The sequence below is a fragment of the Caenorhabditis remanei genome, chromosome V (assembly GCF_010183535.1).
Source record: "Caenorhabditis remanei strain PX506 chromosome V, whole genome shotgun sequence".
In the NCBI taxonomy this organism is placed as follows: domain Eukaryota; kingdom Metazoa; phylum Nematoda; class Chromadorea; order Rhabditida; family Rhabditidae; genus Caenorhabditis; species Caenorhabditis remanei.
Window position 1 is genome coordinate 15,851,210 of NC_071332.1, and position 18,836 is coordinate 15,870,045.

Consider the following 18,836-nt stretch of genomic DNA (forward strand, 5'->3'; position numbering starts at 1 on the left):
GCCCCAGTGCCCAATTAAATTTATCCCTGAGGGTAAAATTTTAACCACCAATAAAACACCCTTGAAAATTAAATATGAGAGAAAGTAGTCTTCTATAGAACTCGAGAGAACACATTCATTCTGTACATAACTTAAAAATTGTAGATTATATTTGTACATGTCGTTGAATACATTCATTCAAAAATATTGTAAAAACACACCGAACAAAAAGATAATAAATCATTCATTCAAGTCCAAAAGCTCTGTAATGTGACATCATCTGAACTTCAGGATCTTCATTATCCGATTGAATATGAAACCATCCGAATCTACCGGTCTCTATTCCTATCGAGGCAATGATTGCATCTCGTCTTAGGATATGATATCCAGTTCTGATAACTGTTCCCCATGACTTTTCGATCGATCCTTCGAATCGATTGAGTTGAATAGGTGCGTTTCTAAAAACAATCTTGTATCTACAGATATAGAGCTAAGAAAACGAAATAACTCACCTGTAGATCACACTTTTCCTTTTCCAATCTTCTGGTTGCAGATTGATATATTCTCCATCGACACATTCGTCAATATCAATATCTTCATCGAATTCAATCATCAGTACCTTCCAGTTTGGATTCCACCCATCTTTCCATTCATCAATAATTAATTTGAAATCTTCTTGCAGAAAATTTGATTTTGTGAGAAACAAGTGTTCAGTATTCATTTCCAAAACTTGTTCAAAAGTTATCCAGTGAGAAAACCAAATACGCATGCTATATAATGAGTTCTTGAATTGCTCGAAGTCAAAAGTGAAATCAGAGCTTGGATTTATTCTCAAATCCAATGTACGTGTGGCATTTTGTTTTTTCAAAATAGAAGTTAACACATCATTTTTGGGAGAGTCGTTCGATGTATCCCAAGTTAATTCGAAGCAACCGACCGGTTGTTGACAGTATAAATCCACAATTGCTTCGTTCTCTTCCCTACTGTATAAATCCTGCTTAAGAGTGAGAAAATACACTTTCTCATGTAATATTTCAGAAACGTAATCAGCCAGTTTTTTTGAAGCAGACAGTAGATTTTCAGAACTATACACATGGAGTAAATGACAAGTATATGAAAATCTTCTGAAAAAGTCATGTAATTACGTTGTTTTGGGAGGTAAACAAAACTCACCCATCACCCCTGAGATCATATTCTTTTTCACTGACAGAAGTTTTCCAGTATGGGAAGTAGATATTTTCTATCGGCTTTGATATGTTTTTCCATGACGATTTTCTTGAACGGAACAATTTCATAAGCCCTCTAGTGAACATTGACCAACATCTATTCTCCTTTGTGTTTTTTGGTTCAGGACGTTTTTTCAAGACGATTGCCCATCTTTCAAATTTTGAAAAACTGAATTGAAAGTATATCTCATCAATAGCTTTGAACCAAATTCCTAAAGAGGAGTCTGCGTTTCTGCGAGGCACTAAACGGATCGACTGGCATATTGATTTTGTTCTTTTACTACAAAAGGAGAGAAAGATTCTGTAAAAATAGAAGATATGGAGATTTCGTGTTCTTAAAAACTTACATTTCAAATGGAGTAAGTAGTTTCAAAACTTCATTTAAAGCAAGAACAGGAAGCTTTAAAATGGGAAATTTGGAGAGAGACATTGCTATTTCTCGGTGGGTAAATGGAAGGTGGAAACGGATAATTGGAATAGAACGTCGGGTTGCATATTATTGGGGTATTAGGCAGATGTGGCAGCTGCTGCTCAGGTATAATTAGTGACCGAGAAAAAGAACAAAAAGGGACAGAGATTACGGACCAAATGCATCAAAGACACCGACAAATGTAATAATCCCTGCTTTTTGAAAACGAGGAATCTCTAGCAATTTAAAATATTAGAAGAGCCCAATATTATAGTTAAAAATTGCAATTTCATTTCATGAGAAGATCAGGAAAAAACAAAACAACAGTACCCAAAAATGCCAAAAATACTGCCGAATGAGATAAAAACAAATATACAGTACGAAATAGATACTGTAATACGAACAAAAAACTGTTCGATGAAGAAACAAGAAACTTGGAAGTCGCTGCAACAAACCCATCTGATCTTAAGATATGATACCCATGCATAAAAGGATCTTATTAGAATTTTTATTAGAAAAAGAGAAAATTGAAATACATGATAGTGAGATACCGGTTTTATTGCGTCGAGTTGGCGGAAAAAGTGATAGGAAAAATTATTTGAACTAAGTTGTTTGATTTATGATTATAATTGTTATATACACGTTTTTAGAATTTCTTAGACTTGTGAATCCTGATGATGTCCTGATTCTTTATGCTCCACTGAAGTCGTCGTCATCTGATGATCACTTCCCATCAGATCTCCTCTTCTCAATTGAACTCTTCCGAATCCTCCTCCATAAATATCCGTATTCGATTTCATAAATGTGGCGATAGATCTGACAGTGAAGTTGTTCAACACTTCATTTGTATTTTCTCTCTGTAACTATTTGATTATTGGTCTGAAAATCAAGGGAATGTACCTGAGCAGCAACGTAGTCCTCCACACTCAACGCTCTTTGAATATGAGGTGGTGTTCGAGGTGTGAGTTTCGGTGGTTTTTGTTGCTCTTTCTCTTCTGGGATCACTTTTCCACGACGGACTATTCCATCGAGTTTGTTTTCGACGAGGGTGAGGACTCCTGAAATGTGAAAATATGACATTTTGGTGGGAAGAAAGTGGTCTAATGATAATTTCAGATTCGGATGAGGGAGCCGAAGTTCTCAAGCTCGCGGGTATACCATTGCGCTCTTTTTGGGTAGAAGCAGTACTTCTTTTTTAGAAGCTTTAGTCAGATACAGTACCGTGCAGTAAGATATATAATATGAATTTTTTCAGTAGAAAATGACCAACTTTGAGAGGCTGTTACGGTATTACTGATTGTCCCACAGAGTACATTATGTATAAACCATACAGATCAAGGGTAGAACTTCATTTTGTAGTTGACAACTTTTTCGTACGGACACTTCCTAGCAAATTACATTTCGACAAAGTAATTTCTCCCTCAAATCGCCCCATTTCTGTGCAAAATAGAGTGATTTTTGAGCTGTCCCCTAAAAATGACCATAACTCTCTAGTGTAAGACTATCGTGTGGTGACGCAAATACAGTTATATTATTAGAGCGCACTTTCTAGTCTCCGCCCACATCCTTTGGTACAGATCTCCTTATAACAGACACCTACAGACCGTTATCCCCAGCAGAAGCCGCTTTTTTCTCGGGCAGTACTAAGTTCTTATGCTGTCCTACGCGGAGCTGCACTGTTCATATTCTCTGGTTATTTTGAGAAATTAATAGTGTCTGGCAAGATCGGTGTTTACATACATATATTTAGAACTTGCATTAAAATGACTATTTTCATTATTTTCAGCAATTGTTTTTCAGTTTTCCTCCCCTCTTTACTCACCAAAAATTCCATTCTCCACCGCAATAAAAGTGTTCCTATTGACGACCTTGGTGAGTGCCATACCGAAGAAGAACATTATCGAAATGATTGGAGAGAACTGACATCATTTTCATTTCCTTTTGCAATTTTTGATCTCACACTTACCGTAGCATTATTTGGCATGATATCACCGAGACCGATCGTACTCAAAGAGATAAATGAGAAGTAGAAACAGAGAAAGAGTGACATTCCGGTTCCCGGTTGTTGGCCGCTCAGTTCATCGTAGAGATTTATGAATAGGGTGCAGAAGGCTAGGTAGAGGGCTAATAATAGGAGGCACGATTTGATTGGGATTTGGATAATTTCATTGACATCCAAAGTACGGTCACCGTTGAGTTCTCTGAAACAGAAGACATCAGGATGGACAGACACACGCGAGGACACTATACCTCATCCGCTGCTTCAACTGAGCATAAAGTTTCGTCAAGTGCACCAAAAAGAACTGTCCCAAATCTCGAAGAGCCACCAGTGTAACCGGCACAAAAATGAATCCATAGATGCAAACCAGAAACTGTCCGAGCGTGGATTCCGGTGCAATCGACCCGTATCCAGTGGTTGTGTAGACATTCATACTGAAGAAGAACGCACTTTCAAACGTCCATTTCCAATTTCTTCCGTGGTCTTCTAGCTTGTAATACGTGGACCCTTTGTACTGTCCCTCCAGTCTCATCAGTGTCACATAGGCTTCCTGAAAACTGAAAAGGTGTTGGGGGGAGGAGTCGGCGGGGTTAAGGGCTTACTCTAATGTACACTTTCATTTCAGATTCCGTTGTATTTGTATTCGGATCGTTCACTATTTCAGTAATGTTTTCAGCAATTTTTCCAAGGAGTTCCTCGAGATTGGTGACTCTTTCAAGGGTGATCTGTAATAAAATTTCAGATTTGCTGAAATAGGATGGATCTATTTGCTAAAATTTGAAATATTAGCTAAAAAACAGAAGAAGGAAAACCAGATTTCTTAGTAAACTAAATCTCAAAATGTAAATTGCATACTTGCAAACCGGACCGACTCATACCTCTCTTGAAGCGCTATCTTATGTTCTGAAAATTATTTCAAAATGTAGATCTCAGCGAATTCTATGTCACTGACTTACTACAGGGCGGACAATCATTCTAGCCCGGCCCGAGGCATGCTAACGAACATACATTCGACTCGTATTTTGTCAGTGACATAGAGCTCGCCGAGATCTACAGTTTGGTATATTTTTAAGCTCATTAGATAGCGGTTTAGGGCGCCGGCCCGGTTTGCCTGTATTACTGTCTGGCACTTCTGATTTGAAATTTTGTATCCTCAAAATCGCGGCATGGTGTCTCGGTACCACCCCTATAAGCTGCTTCTATTCTTTGTAACTGTAACTGAGAGATCGAGAGAGCGCAGAGAAAACAGACTGTCTAATTTCTTAATTTTTTTATGCTTACGCTTCAACCCTTCACATCTCAAAACCTTGCAGACCTATAGAAAACTACAAAAATCATCGTTGCTCAAGCATCTTCCACACATTCCAACTCACCGCCCGTTCATATCTACTCTCCACTGTCCAAAACATGAATGCTCCGAAAATCGTATACGACAAGACCATAAACGCCACCAAAATATGTCTCAATCCAATTTGTTTCCGATGAAATGCGAACCAATACATCGATCTATCGAAATGTCGTTTCGTCGGGATTACAGTATCCCCCAGAGCTCCAGGACTACTCAGCACACTGACTCCATCTTGCTTCGGTTTGTATCTCCGTTGAAGTTGTCCAAAAGTATCCTGATTCTTGTGAATCCCTGATACAGTATGCGCATTTCTCTCGTAATACTTTTCAACGGCTTCCGCTTTTGAAAGACTTGTAGACGAGTTGCTACGGACTAGATTAAGGTTTTGCATTGTCGGATGGACACGTGGCTTCTTCTTTTCTTCTCGCTTTTCTTCTTTCTTTTCATCGGCAGGCTTGGGTTCTTTGCTGAAAATTTCGGTGGTTTTTAGGGAAAGCTCAGGGGGGAATCTAGTAAAATCTAGTACCTTTCATTGCTAACTGCTTGTGAGATATCTGGATTCGATGATTTTATTCCTCCATCTTCTTCCTCGTCGATTTCTGAAAATTGGAAGTTGAAGCAGAGAGAGAGAGTTGCCGGCGGTGTATCTGTTGTTATTGGCGGTTTTAGGTAAGCTGAGATTTTATGAAGAGACGCAGAAAAGCTAGAGTGTCTCGCTGTCTGTGCTCGCTGTCTCATACTCTGAACTTCAAATCGTTGTACCACCACAGCGCCTAGTGCTATCAAAAAGTTAATAACTAACAAAATATGTAAAATTCTCTGTTCTACAATTTTGTAATTGTCAACTTTTTTGTGCGAGTGGTCCCTAAATAGATATAAGCAGGAGACGAAGAAAAGGTAGGCTGTCTGACTTCTCTCCGCCCTTCAAAGCGTCGTATCTAAAAACCTTGCAGAGCTATCAAAAAAACTTTCAACTACAAAAATGAAGATCTGGATTTGATCTACACAACGCCAATAAATTTAAAACGAAAAAATATGCCTCACCTTCCAAAACAGCCGGATGCGAATTCCCTGGACCACCATTTCTAATCTGTGAGTTTCCCTGAAATCGAAAACTATTTTTTCTTTTTTCAAAACTACAGTACCCCTCTCTTCCCCCATTCTCACCTTATTCGTCATTTCTCCAACAACAGATAGGCACGTCTACTTGACACCACACCAACTGACCAAAAATGCAAAAGAATATTATTTTATCAAAAGATAGTTTGAAATGCTGAAGAGAAGAGATATGCGTTGACAGATACAGAAGGAGAAACGAAAAAATAACGAACCGCGCAAAAAGTGACAAAATGATGATGATATCATTTGAAGGAGTGAGAAAGAGAGAGAGATAATCTTAGACACTTTTCATCTTTGTTCTCATTTCCTCATAAAGAGAAAGAAAATGTTGAGAGAAGACGACTAGACTAAACTGGGACTATAAAAGTGACCAGAGGTGCCCTTTGTGACAGTTTTTATTCGTTTTTTTTTCAAATCACGAGGGGAGGGAGAGATGTGTACAGTAAATAGTTCTGTTTTGGATAACAATTCCTTGAATTGTCGGATTGGATGGGTTACGGTATCTAATTTTAAAGATAAAATGTTCTTTATATCACTACTTTTACTGTGGAACTATGTACTTAAATTCGTCAATTTACATGTATAAACCAGATAACCAGGTTGTCGTGGGAATCCGGACCTACAGACATGCGGACAGACCGAGTACGGTATTCGGAAAATCTAATCATTGTAGCAAAAAGTAAGGCTCCACACTTCTTCGTGCTTATAGGAAATGCTTTACTTCAGAAATTAAGACGGACAGACATAAAGACAGATAGAAAACCAGTAACTTGACACAACGTAGACCAGTGCCTATAAACATGTTAACCGGGTGACTCGGACAACCGGACTAGCAGACAAACGGACAGACCGAATACCGTATTATTAAAACGAATCAGAGTTTCAAAAAAGTAAAGTTCCATAAGAACCGCCGTATAGTAAAAGTTTGGACGAGCATACACACAGACCGACGAAAAATCAGTAATAATTATCAAGACACACCGTTAAACATGTGCCCTTAAACAGGGGGTCGCGGACATCCGGACAAACAGAAATACAGGCAAACGGATTTTGATATCCTGGCGGTCCCTCGCTGTTACGATTTTGTAGCTGTCATGATTACAGTATTTTTTACTGCTAACTTCTAGAAGTCGCTTATGTTCCAGATCTCAATTTCCAATCCTCTTCCCTCTTCCTATCATCTTCTTAAACCAAATTCAACCCCGACTGATCCAATGACATCAACGAAACCCTAAAGAGATAAACTACAGTTTTTCCCATCTCCTCCCTCCTATTTCCTCTTTCACACCTTGAATTTTGGTCTTATCAAACAGCTGATAGTTTCTTTCTTTGTCGGGTACTTTCCGATATAATTAATTTACGATTCTTTAAGAGTACTAACCCCTAGTTTTATGAAGTTTGCAGGTAGTTCAAAGACGAGAAATTGATGACGTCGTAAAGTCAATTTACCGGAAAAATGGCATTTATGTTCAACCAGTTATCCGTAGGATGACCATTATATATTCGAGAGTTGACGTCATGAAAAAAAACTAGCAGAACGAAAAAATAATTTAAAGAGAAACTAACTTTCAAAAAAAAGAACGAGACTGAAAGATAAATAGATTAAAAGACTGACAAACCAATTAGCGATAGGCTTTGACAACTGTCCCAGTTTCAAATAAGAAAAAGATACTGTTATATCAAAAAAATGTATCGAAACGACGCATTTGCGATTCAAAATTCAAAACATTATAGTTCAAAGTCTCTCAAAAGTACAGGGTGCGGCATAAATACTGATACACGCAAAAAACGTTATAACTTTTTTCAAAAACATCCAAACATCTTTTCCTTTTGGAAAAAAATTATTCATTCACTACAGAAAAGATATACAATGATGATTTTCGATCCGCCTTCCTGTCTCCTGAATTACAGCTCTCAATCTCTTCGCGTAGATAGGACCTAGGCACGGAGGTAGTTGACGACTTCAGCGTCCCAGAACTTATACAAAACACAATTCAGAGAATTCGAACTAATTTTTTTTTGTTAAGAAACTCTCTGGGTCTGATATCCTTCATTTAAAAATTTGATAAAATTGCGTTTTGGCGAAATAGGCACCCATTTCGACAGCCAGGTGAACTCCGGAAAATCCTATCCGAACGACTGTTAGGCAGTCTTGGAGCGGTGGGCCGACGCTTCAACTTTCTGCATTGTCCAAAAATGATTTTCAAGTTGAAAACAGACCTCGCAATAAATTCCAACCGTGAAATAGGGTTTCGGATTAATTTTGGTTCCTGGATGTACCAAAATGTAAAAAGTGTAGCAAAACTAGTAGGTTCCGACTAAAACCGGGACTGAAGGCGGATTTCAAGTTTCATCGAGAAATTTCGTGTTTAATCAGAATGTCCATAAGTGTTTTTCTATATTTGTTTTGTTTTTAATGTTCTGGTCAATTTTTATGGTCAGTAAAATTCATGAGTAAACACTGGTATCAAATTAGTGATTTTGTGCGTGCCAAGGAGGACCTCATGAGCTATCAACGTTCATAAAATCTTGAGTTTTTGAACTAGGACAGTGATTTTTTCGGAACACAATGAGAAAATATTCAGCTTTAATTTCATATCTCATTGAACTATTATTGTTGAAATTTCAAAGCCGTAGCCCACTTTTTTCACGCTCCGGTCCAAATTAGACCTGATCCTCTGTTTGCCGGAATATGTCCAGGGCGGAGCCGGAACAAATACTGTAAATATATTTTCCAAGAAGGTCTTGAATATGACAATACATTCCCTACGTTTTATTCTTCTAAAGACCTGCATTTGCGGCGCTCTCACCTACTTGAAACTCACAAAAAATCATTTCACACACACTGATACAGTCGATGGTAGAGCTGGCTGGAGAAAAAATGTTGCCACCAGCGTAAAAATGAAAATTACAATCTGTTACATCGAGAACTTAAAAACTACATAGAAACGTATAATAAAACATATATTTGGATGCACCTGGAATTCTGTGCCTGAACCAGAGCTGACCCAAACTTTTGTATCAGTATTTATGCCGCACCCTGTAATAACAAAAATTGGTAGCGGTTCAAACACACAAAAAATGTTCTCACGGTGAGGACAATAAGGTTCTGGCTGGACGTCAACCGGTTTGAAGTAAATTTTAAAATTTAAAAAAAAAATTGTTGAGTGTCAAGAAATATCATCGTCAATTATAGTTCGTTTTGAGTAGGATTTTTAAGAGGATTTGGAACACATTCAAGGTTTCCAGTTTCTGAAGACCTTGAGACAGTAAGAAGTCGATTTTTGAAGAAGTAGAAAAATACATACAATTGAAAAAAAATCTTGGGGAATGAATATTGGCACAGTGCCAGGAGAAGGGTTAGTGTGCCATTGGTATTTGGAGTCGCTATGCAGCGAACACAAATTGAAGAGTAAAAAGATTGGAAACTTTTGATTGGAAACAATTTGAAGCGACTATGATATCACTAGAAACATGACTCATGTTTTGTTAAAAAACTTCAGTTTATTCTAAGAAATGGTCAATTTTAATTTCTTTCCCATTTTATATCATTGTCCTCAACGAGAATCGGGAAAAAGAAAAGAAGTTGTAAGAGTGTCTAAAGACAAAGTAATAGAGTAAATCTCCCATTCTTTCCTATCGTTCGGCAATTTTATTTCTTCTTGTGGTGGACATTGATTATTTTTCTTTCTTATTGGGTTGCATAGTTTTTGTAAGTCATAAACTACATTGTTATTATGGAGAATTCAAACTCATTTTTCTGAAATTTTCTGAGAGTGTTCTTTGTTAAAGTTGTTTGCTTATTCGCGAGATTCATATTTATATAAGTTAGGTATTCAGAAGTCAAAGAAAAATTGTATACATGGCGGCTGTTTCCCTTCCGTTTATGCTTAATATTTTGCTGATTTTAATGGCAGCTCAAAGGTTTTTAATAATTTTTGTGCAAGTCTCGGAGAAATATTGAAACTTTTTTCAAATATTTTAAACTTCCAAACGTTGGATTTTAATGGTATCAATATTTTGACAACTCGTCAATATTATAGGTCAAAAGCGTTGAAAGATTTTTCGTACTCTTGATGACATGTCAATGATATTTTCCGCTATTAATTTATCATTCCCCCGTTAAAGAAATGTTACTGATGGTCATCTTTTACGAATTTGTCCTTTTCACGAATACAAGTTTTCCAATATATTTTGTAATTTGTTTTCCTCTAATTACGGCAGTCTAAAGGTTATTTTATCCTATTTTAGCGTGCACTATGAGGTTGTGACGTTGTTTTCTCTTTTTGAAACAAATAACAGTATTCAACCAACCGTGTGCAATGTCAGCACACAAATATGATGTAATAGTGTCGTATTCCTATTCATGCCAATTATAAATTAGAATATTCGTTAAATTAAGAAATTAGACTCTCAAAAAATCATTCTTCTTTTTCGCATCTAAATCCCCGGCTGATTGTCTTCTCTGCCGATTGTAAGCAGTGTCAGAGTCCAGTTGTTCGGCACTTCGGAACATGGCTGCCAAGTTGGACCGGGATTTCTGAAACTAAATGTTATCCGGTTTTCCAGCCAATAAAAACTAACCACTTCAGTCATATAATCATCCTGAATGTCTTCTCCATCACCCTTCACTTCACTCGCCGGACTTTTCGTGTTCATTTCAAGCAACTTTCTATCCAACAAGTCACTAAACAGCGAGTAAAGAGAATCAATATTCTCTCCAGAGTTCATAAACTTTTCCAATTGTAAATGCCGGGGTGTCACTGTTTTCTGATTTGATGAGCTGTGTACTGCCACAGTGCTTTCCAGTCTTCCGCTCTGAATAGTAGTCTTAATACTGGCTAGCCGTATTGCGTCTTCCAGCGTGATTTTCTCGTACGCCCTGATGATTTTCGAAGCGTCGAAACTCTCCTTCTTCTGATGTCTCATCAAGATCGGCTTGATTCGTTTCGCATTGAATCTTTCGAAACTGAAAATCAAAAAAAAAATCTGAAAACTATTCTTGAATATTCGATTCCTTACTTTTCAATAAGGGTATACGGCCCCTTCTTCCCTGCAATATCCTCAACTCCTGACATCATATAATCCAGATATTTATTGTAGACACTCTCCACCATTGTAGCATCTCTCTCTTCTCTCTTCTTCACTTTCAGCCAATTCACTAGTGGTCTAACCGTGATTCCTTGAAGGAACACTGTAAAGTAGATCACTGCAATTGTCGCAGTGACAAACATTGGTTTAGCAGTGATTGATGCTGGAATAGAGACAACGAGACCATAAGCAATGGCGCCACGGAGTCCTCCATAAGACAAGACGAACTGATCCACCACCTCGAACTTTTTCGCGCGGAATCGGTTCAAAATGAAGCATTGAACAATTATTCCGATAGCTCTGTATAGCAGACAGAAAAATACGGTAGCGATAATAAAGTTGAGATCAAAGTGATGTTGAGATGTGATTGTGGAGAGACCGAGAAACATGAAAATGACGGTTTCGGCGGATTGAGCGAGCATTTTGATGAAGTATTTGACTGAGTTGGCGGCGGCTGGGGTGATGTTTCCTTTGATGTATTGTTTCATAAGCATTCCGCAGACGGCGATGCTGGAAACTTTTCAGTAGAAAATGTTTACGTGGTGGGATTTCTGTCACTATTAAGAAACAAAAAATCCACGACATTGGAAAACCTAACGTTGCGAAACGGCGCTTCAGGAGGACTGAAGCCACATTTTTTTATTGCTGATTATGATACTTCAGAAAATTCTAAAAAAAAAGTTCTCATTCGAGCACATGCTAAAAATTGTTCTAAACGCCAAAATTCAAGTTCTCTTGACTACAAAAGGAGCCTAAGTGGAAGAATTTCTCCGCGCGGTCGTGTAGTCCTCTCGGGCAAGTTTTATGTTCAATTCCTCGTTTTCCCATTTTTTATCCAAAAGTTGGTGGTTAAAAATTTTTTTTTAGAATATCAATGTTGAAGACGAAGAATTGAGCAAAAAGCTTGTCCGAGAGGGCTACACGCCAAAACTCTTCCACCTAATTTCCTTTTGGCTCAGGAAAACGGGGGTTGTGGCGTTTTGAGTAATTTTTAGAATATTCATCCATAATTAAAGTTTTTGAAGGATTTTCTGAAGTATCGGAATCTGCAATGAAAAGTTTATGACTTTAGTCCGAGAACTTCCCAAATCATAACTGTGACCGAATGAGAACACCCCAAATCAAAACTACCTGAATCAGATTTTCCAGTTGTGAAACATCATGGTTGCAAAACGAAATAAAAAGCTTACCCAATAATCGAAGACAAGGACAACATCTCAGCAGTCAGGTATGCCATGTAAGGGAGCACGAATATGAAAACAGGAGCCAAAATCCTCACGTCATATGTGTACCTGGCAAAATTTCAGTCTTTAACTTTTATTCACGTTTGTTCTTACTTTGTTGTCAGACTAACTGCAACCGCAAAAATGACACCAATCACTGCTCCACCCAGAGCCACTATGAAAAACGACAATCCTCCTTTTGCATAATCCAACGCCGACAAATTTTCAGATCCAATTAATGCGAAACTTTTGAACATTTGATAGAGCACTACAGTGACACCATCATTGAAAAGTGCTTCTCCGAATACATTAATAAAAAGGAACTCATTTACATGAATCTCCTCGAAAATAGCTATAACTGCAACGGGGTCCACTGCGGAGATGAGAGAAGAGAAGATAAAAATTTCGAAAGTTGTGAAAGACATAGTGAATAGATCATAATGAGACATGAGTAGAAGTGAACCTCCGATAGCGAATGTATTCCAAAGTGTTCCAAATACTGAGAAGACCAGTATAGAGTCTAGATTTTCGAATAAAGCTCTGTTAGGCATGAAATAACCCGCGTCGAAAATGATAGGTGGTAGAAGATAGAGGAAGAATGTGTGAGAATCTAGGGAGGTTCCGATAAGTGTGGTTTGATGGAGTACCCATCCGAGTGCCAACCCAATTATAATGAGCAATGAGGAGTCTGGTAGCCACTTGGATATTGGTTTCATTAGGTTGAATACTGAAAATGTAGTCAAGTGCGCTCCATTGAACTATTATAAAAGCTTACAAATTTTTGCCAGTGCCGCTATAAGAAGCCACACTGTGATTAGATATACTTGATCAACTTCCTCCCATTTCCAGGTGAACAACTGAAAAAGTTTTATTTCAGATTTTTATAAACTTTTTTGGAAAGCTTCATACCTTATAATCATCTAAATCCGATTCCTCGATTTTATCCGCCGTCGCATAACATATCAGAATAAAAACGAAGAGACGAGAAGACATTTTCTGAAATCGGTGAATGGAAAGTACAAAAAGTTTAAGAAGGGGACGCATTCAAAAGGACAACAAAATAACATTGAAAACATTGAAAAGTTATAAATGAAAAAAAGAATTTCTTCCTTCTTCATGTAAATTCATAAATTTTTCATGAATAAAAAAACTTGAATAGAATGAATTTTTCTATGGAACACGAGAATGGAATATTCTGTCTGTCTAGTTGTTTCCTCCTTCATTTCAATTTCAGATTATGCAAATTTTCAAAAATTCAGAATATTACAATGTTCTCTAATCGGCTCAAACACATTGAAGTATAATTTTGTGTTTTCCCTCACGTTTTTTCTTTTTTCGTAGAGAGATGAAGAAAATCAAAAAGGCCAGTGATCGGAAAGAAAACTGGATTTTCAGGGGAGGCTTATAAAAGATTTGGATCATCTTTATTAATCAGATAGTTAACAAGACAATTAACACAAAAAACTCATGAAATGAAAACGTGAAAATATTCTACACCTTTGGCAAAATGGGCGGTACCGGTGACTTCTGCGTCTCTCGAATATCGGGAAATATTTTAATTTTTGTACAATTGAATGAATGGATGAACTAGGTGACATGACGGATGGCCTAGAAAATCATGACTTTTCTAGGCCACCTATTTCATCCGGTTGTTCCTAACAAGGGTAATTTGACCTGATGACATTATATTAATCGACAGAACAAAATCCGATGAATTTGGATACAGAAAGTGCCAAACGTTTTTGCATTGTTCAATTGAACTTTTCCCCAATTTTTCCTCTAACAGCGACAAGTTGTATATCCGGTTATACTTGATGGAAAACATTTCAAGGGATTTGGAATGAAGAAATTTCTGGAAAATGCTTAAAGGGTAATTTGGATAACTAACTGTACACTTACTTCCTTTAACGATAACCAACTTTTCACGGAAACAGCTTCCATGAAAACTTCGACTTTTGAAAAATCCACTAGCTCTTCTATTGGTGTCAGCAAGTCAAACTTCCAAATTTTCAGCTCTTTCGCATTTTTAAATTGTTTTAGTTTCAATACTTTTTTGATATCTAACTGATCCATTCCTTTCTTCTTTCCGATTATTCTAATCTTTTGAATAGTCTTTGCATCTATCAGTTTTAGAATCCTCACGATTTCGTTTTCACGATTCGATCTTAAACCAATGCAAAAATCTTGAACTTGCAATAAAGTTTTTCTCGCTTTTAGGATTCTTTCTATTTCTTTTAGCACAGCTACATTCTCCTGATTCTCAAATTCCAGTCGAAACATTTCCAGCACTGACTTCCACTGATGGTTCATCAAAATCTCAAAATCTTGCATTGCAACATCCAAAAAATCCGTCTTTTTCAAAATCCTCTCCTCCATTTTCTTCCTACTCTGCCATTCAACAATGCACCCGTTACCAGATTTTCGATATTTGATCGAAAAACACTGTTTCCCATTAAATGATGTGTACTCGGTGCGAAAGAATAGATCAAACGAAACCAGACACGGATGTACACTCACAAAAAAATTTGTCACAGGTGACATCGGTCTGACATCATCTATGAAAGTTCGAAAACCATGGGAAACTTTTCGGAGGGTCAATCTGAAATAGGGAAGTATTGTTGAAAATAAAAAAATATAATGAGATGGCTTGCATAGATCGAAAGTCAAGTTTGGCAAAGATTTCATTGAGAACGACGTCTGGCATAGTAGACAGAATGTCAGGCGGAGCAGGTTTCGATCTGAAACTGAAATATTAAAATTAGTAAGAAAATGTTCATATAGTTCTTGAAGGCTGGTTTTCTACTTGACTCAAGATTTAGAAAGCATTAAAAAATAATATCTACTTTTCTCTATTTTGGAAGTTCTTGAAATTTTGTGCCTACTTTTGTGGTGCAAATCAAAAAAAATATTGCAGTCAATAATAGTTTGGATCGTTTGTAATTTTTTAAACATGATATTAAGAAAGATTTCAACTACAAAATTGATGACTGTACTAATAAATGTACTAATAAAAAAGCAACGCTCTGGGATAATCAGTTCCACCGTAATAACACAAAAGATTAAAATAAAAAACAACTTACTTCGATCCGAAAATCATGTTCTTCAATTTACCGATCATCAATATTTCTAGACTGGAAGCAAGAATGACCTCTACGTGCATTTTCAATTTTTCACTGTTGTATCGTACTTGTTCTGATAAGAAAGAATCACTTTTCCCCCTGGGGGAGGTTATGACGACGACAATCAAACAACTTTTTTCACAGTTTCTATCGTTTTATTGTACATACATATTTTTTGTCAAAAATCTTATCAGGAAAAATGCTTTCATAACCAAAAACTACTGGGTAAATATTATCATATGATCTCCGCTCACGCCGACGCAAAATGTGTTTGAACTGTATTATGACTTGCTTTTACAGCACACCAACCATTAAACTTTTTGATCTTTTCGCGTCGTGTCTTTTGAAAATTAAATACATTCTATTCGAATTTATTAGTTAAAAAATTATGTACAATACAAAATCAAACATTTATATTCTAATTCAAGAATCGAATTGACATTTTCTCCTCGATATCGGTTTTTTCCATTGCGCCACAAAACTCTTCAAACGAAATCTTTCCATCTCTGTCCTTATCCGCCTCCTCAATAGTTCGATCAGCGATTTTCTCCAGCTGATCCGTTGTTATATTCGCACCAACCATACTGTTCAATATGACTTTGAACTCTTCGCGTGTGATGTAGTTGTTCTTGTTGAGGTCATACATTTTGAATGCGACTGGAAACAAAAGGTATCATATAGAAACAGGTAGAGACGAAGTAGAATAAAATAGAAAATAGAAAGTATCGGAGAAAGTTATGGGGTTACGTCGGGAAAAAAACGTTTTTTTTTCGGACATGAATAGTCCCATTCGAGATTGCGCAATGGTGCCTAGAAATCTTCAATATGTAGGATTTTTTGAACACATTCAGTATTTAATAAGGTCTATGCCTGATAAAGTTTTGATTGCTCTTCAAGATGAGATAATTTTAATTTGAAAATGGACATTGAAGGCACATTTCTCAAATCAATGAAAAATGATAAAATAGCTTTCAACTGCAAAATTAAAGCTCTAAAAACCCTATCAACTCACAAAAAAGCTTATCCCTCCTCGAGTTCAGTGAATTCTTCTTCACCCTGGACGTCGGTTGAAAATGCGCAAGAATTCTAACAAACTGTCTGAAGTTCAACTGCTGATCTTTTTTATCACCATTCGTTTCAGCCACTGTGAAGAATGCATCAATTATCCGATCACCGAGGGGGTTCACTCCGAGCTCAGGGACATTCAGAAAGTCGTCTCGGGATAGGTAACCTTGGCCTAAAAACGTTCTTAAATTTTAACTAATTCCTTGAATTCAGGTGCTCACCTTTCTTATCCAACGACAAAAATCTGCTGTAGAGTCGTGTGATTTGTTGCTTGCTGACTGAAAATAACAAAAATATTTGCAAAAAAATTTTTTTTTTGAAAATCTTACATTCAGTTTCATCCATGAGCTCCTTGATCTCCTCGTCTCTCAAATTCTGTGAATTGTTGCTTCCCATTCTGAAATAACATAAAATTGAAAAAACATCAAAAAGTTTATTAAAATTTAGGGAAAAAGAAGGCGTGTCCGTTTTAATAACCCCTAAAACCAGCGAATCGGAATAAACGGCAGTTTGTGTTCGGCATATTAGCACAAGTTTTCAAAAACTGGTTATTATGTAACCGTTTCGACCAGATTTATATATGAAATAAACCCACAAAATTTCAAAACCGAAGGGGGTTTCCTAAATGGCACGCCTACAAAACTAAGCGAACAATTTTGCATAATCGGATCTAAAAAACGGTATACTGTGAACTAAAGACCAGCTGAAATCAGTCAGCACATGACATTGATCAATGAAGGTTATGAAAATAAACAGATAAAGGACAATGATCAATTTTTAAAGAATCACTATCTTATCTTTATGAAATGGCTGTAGGCTTGGGAAACGTGTTCTGTGAAACTTGAGTCTCGGAGAAATCGTTGTAGAATAGGTAAAGAAATTTTGAAAAATTATAGTTTGAAAGGGATTTAAAGACAAATTTGAAAAATCATGGATAGTTTACAAAGTGACAATTCAAAGGGAAACTTACTTTCTCGAGCAAAACAGTTATCAACTACATTCGGTAAAGATTGAAATCCTTAGAACAAAAAGAGGCACCGCGCCATAGTCCTAAATTTAGTCATTTTCCAGAAGCCCGCAGACTGAATAGATAGCAAATGTGATATCTCCATGAGCCGTTCACAAACTTTGAGAATGTTTTTATGTGATCTACGACTACTACCATAAGTGATAGTTTAACTGAACCCAAGAATACAATTACTTTTCTGAAACTGTCCCATCAGTACATTTGAACTTTTGACATTGTCCTCCAAAATTACAACCTGAAACGGTTGTTAGTTTTACTTGCAACAAACTAATAAATGTTTGCAAACAATAATGTGTTTTTATTCTCGTGTAGGTATTAAACGAGGTATGATCATAACATGTTATTCAATGAAATGCTACACAAACAAAACCCGGAAAAAACGAAAATTCAGGCTGCGAAGTTGGTAGGAATTCTGAGGACTAATTCATTATCTCTACTGACTTGACACCTTAGGGAAACAGTCAAACTTAGAGTATGAGAGTAACAGAAAGAGGAGAACACTATCATCTTTATTCAATTTTAATTAGGAGCTACCGTAGTTGGAGGGGAAGGTTCTGGATTTGGCAGTTAGAGGACTTCACCCGCCAGCAGGGATCCGCCAAACCAGTTACCAAGGTTTTCATCGATAACTTTTAATCGGTAAGCAGGGTAAACGGCAAAAAATGAATGATCGTGAGACAACGACTTCTAACGGCCTCCTCTTCCTTGTATGCACAGCATGTATTATCGTAAGGTCATCAGGTTGATTTTAAGAGATAACACCCAGAACAGTATTGGTTTCAGTAAGGTTGGTTGTTAGTGCTCATTTTTTTTTGAATTGATTAATTAAGTTTGACAATGGACCAGGGTTTCATGGTCTCAAGGTCGTGAATTATGATCTATTAACTCAATGGGATCTACAGTATCTTCCGATCCCTCAAACTGTTCAGTTAAGGTATTCCAACATTGTCGGATCACGACAGATATCTGACGTCATTTGTGCAAAAACCATCACGTCATCACAGTTCAAAAAAAAGAGATCCACTTTTGAATCGTCCCTCCCATCCCCTCACACATCTCTCTATTTTCTCCTTCCTCGTCTATTTCTCTTCTTCTAAACATCAAGTTTTTGCTTCGACGCAACACAGACCAACACGTTTCTCCCTTCTCTCTTTCTCTGTCGACATAAACTTGCATAATCTGTCCAAAAAGTCCAAAAAGGCCAAACAATATCTAATGTTTGATGCGTATC

The 18,836-nt window shown here is 37.0% G+C and overlaps 4 protein-coding genes across 4 annotated transcripts; all 4 read right to left on the reverse strand.

The window, feature by feature from the left end:
• Positions 1 to 223: 223 nt before the first annotated feature.
• On the reverse strand, positions 224 to 592 carry GCK72_020418 (uncharacterized protein; the record flags this gene model as incomplete). The annotated part of the gene is made up of 2 exons (XM_053733569.1): positions 224 to 437; positions 492 to 592. The coding sequence occupies 2 exons, from the start codon at positions 590 to 592 to the stop codon at positions 224 to 226; spliced, it is 315 nt and encodes a 104-aa protein (XP_053582482.1).
• Positions 593 to 2,270: 1,678 nt separating this feature from the next.
• Positions 2,271 to 5,699, reverse strand: GCK72_020419 (uncharacterized protein; the record flags this gene model as incomplete). The annotated part of the gene is made up of 8 exons (XM_053733570.1): positions 2,271 to 2,471; positions 2,515 to 2,672; positions 3,437 to 3,533; positions 3,581 to 3,815; positions 3,865 to 4,163; positions 4,216 to 4,338; positions 4,987 to 5,428; positions 5,488 to 5,699. 8 exons carry the CDS (start codon positions 5,697 to 5,699, stop codon positions 2,271 to 2,273), a joined length of 1,767 nt encoding a protein of 588 aa, XP_053582483.1.
• A 4,786-nt stretch (positions 5,700 to 10,485) lies between these two features.
• GCK72_020420 (uncharacterized protein) lies at positions 10,486 to 13,387 on the reverse strand (the record flags this gene model as incomplete). The annotated part of the gene is made up of 7 exons (XM_003116361.2): positions 10,486 to 10,620; positions 10,665 to 11,049; positions 11,103 to 11,681; positions 12,362 to 12,463; positions 12,509 to 13,121; positions 13,170 to 13,251; positions 13,304 to 13,387. The coding sequence occupies 7 exons, from the start codon at positions 13,385 to 13,387 to the stop codon at positions 10,486 to 10,488; spliced, it is 1,980 nt and encodes a 659-aa protein (XP_003116409.2).
• Positions 13,388 to 15,931: 2,544 nt separating this feature from the next.
• On the reverse strand, positions 15,932 to 16,974 carry GCK72_020421 (uncharacterized protein; the record flags this gene model as incomplete). Its single annotated transcript, XM_003115974.2, has 4 exons — positions 15,932 to 16,170; positions 16,526 to 16,750; positions 16,800 to 16,856; positions 16,908 to 16,974. 4 exons carry the CDS (start codon positions 16,972 to 16,974, stop codon positions 15,932 to 15,934), a joined length of 588 nt encoding a protein of 195 aa, XP_003116022.2.
• Positions 16,975 to 18,836: the final 1,862 nt, after the last annotated feature.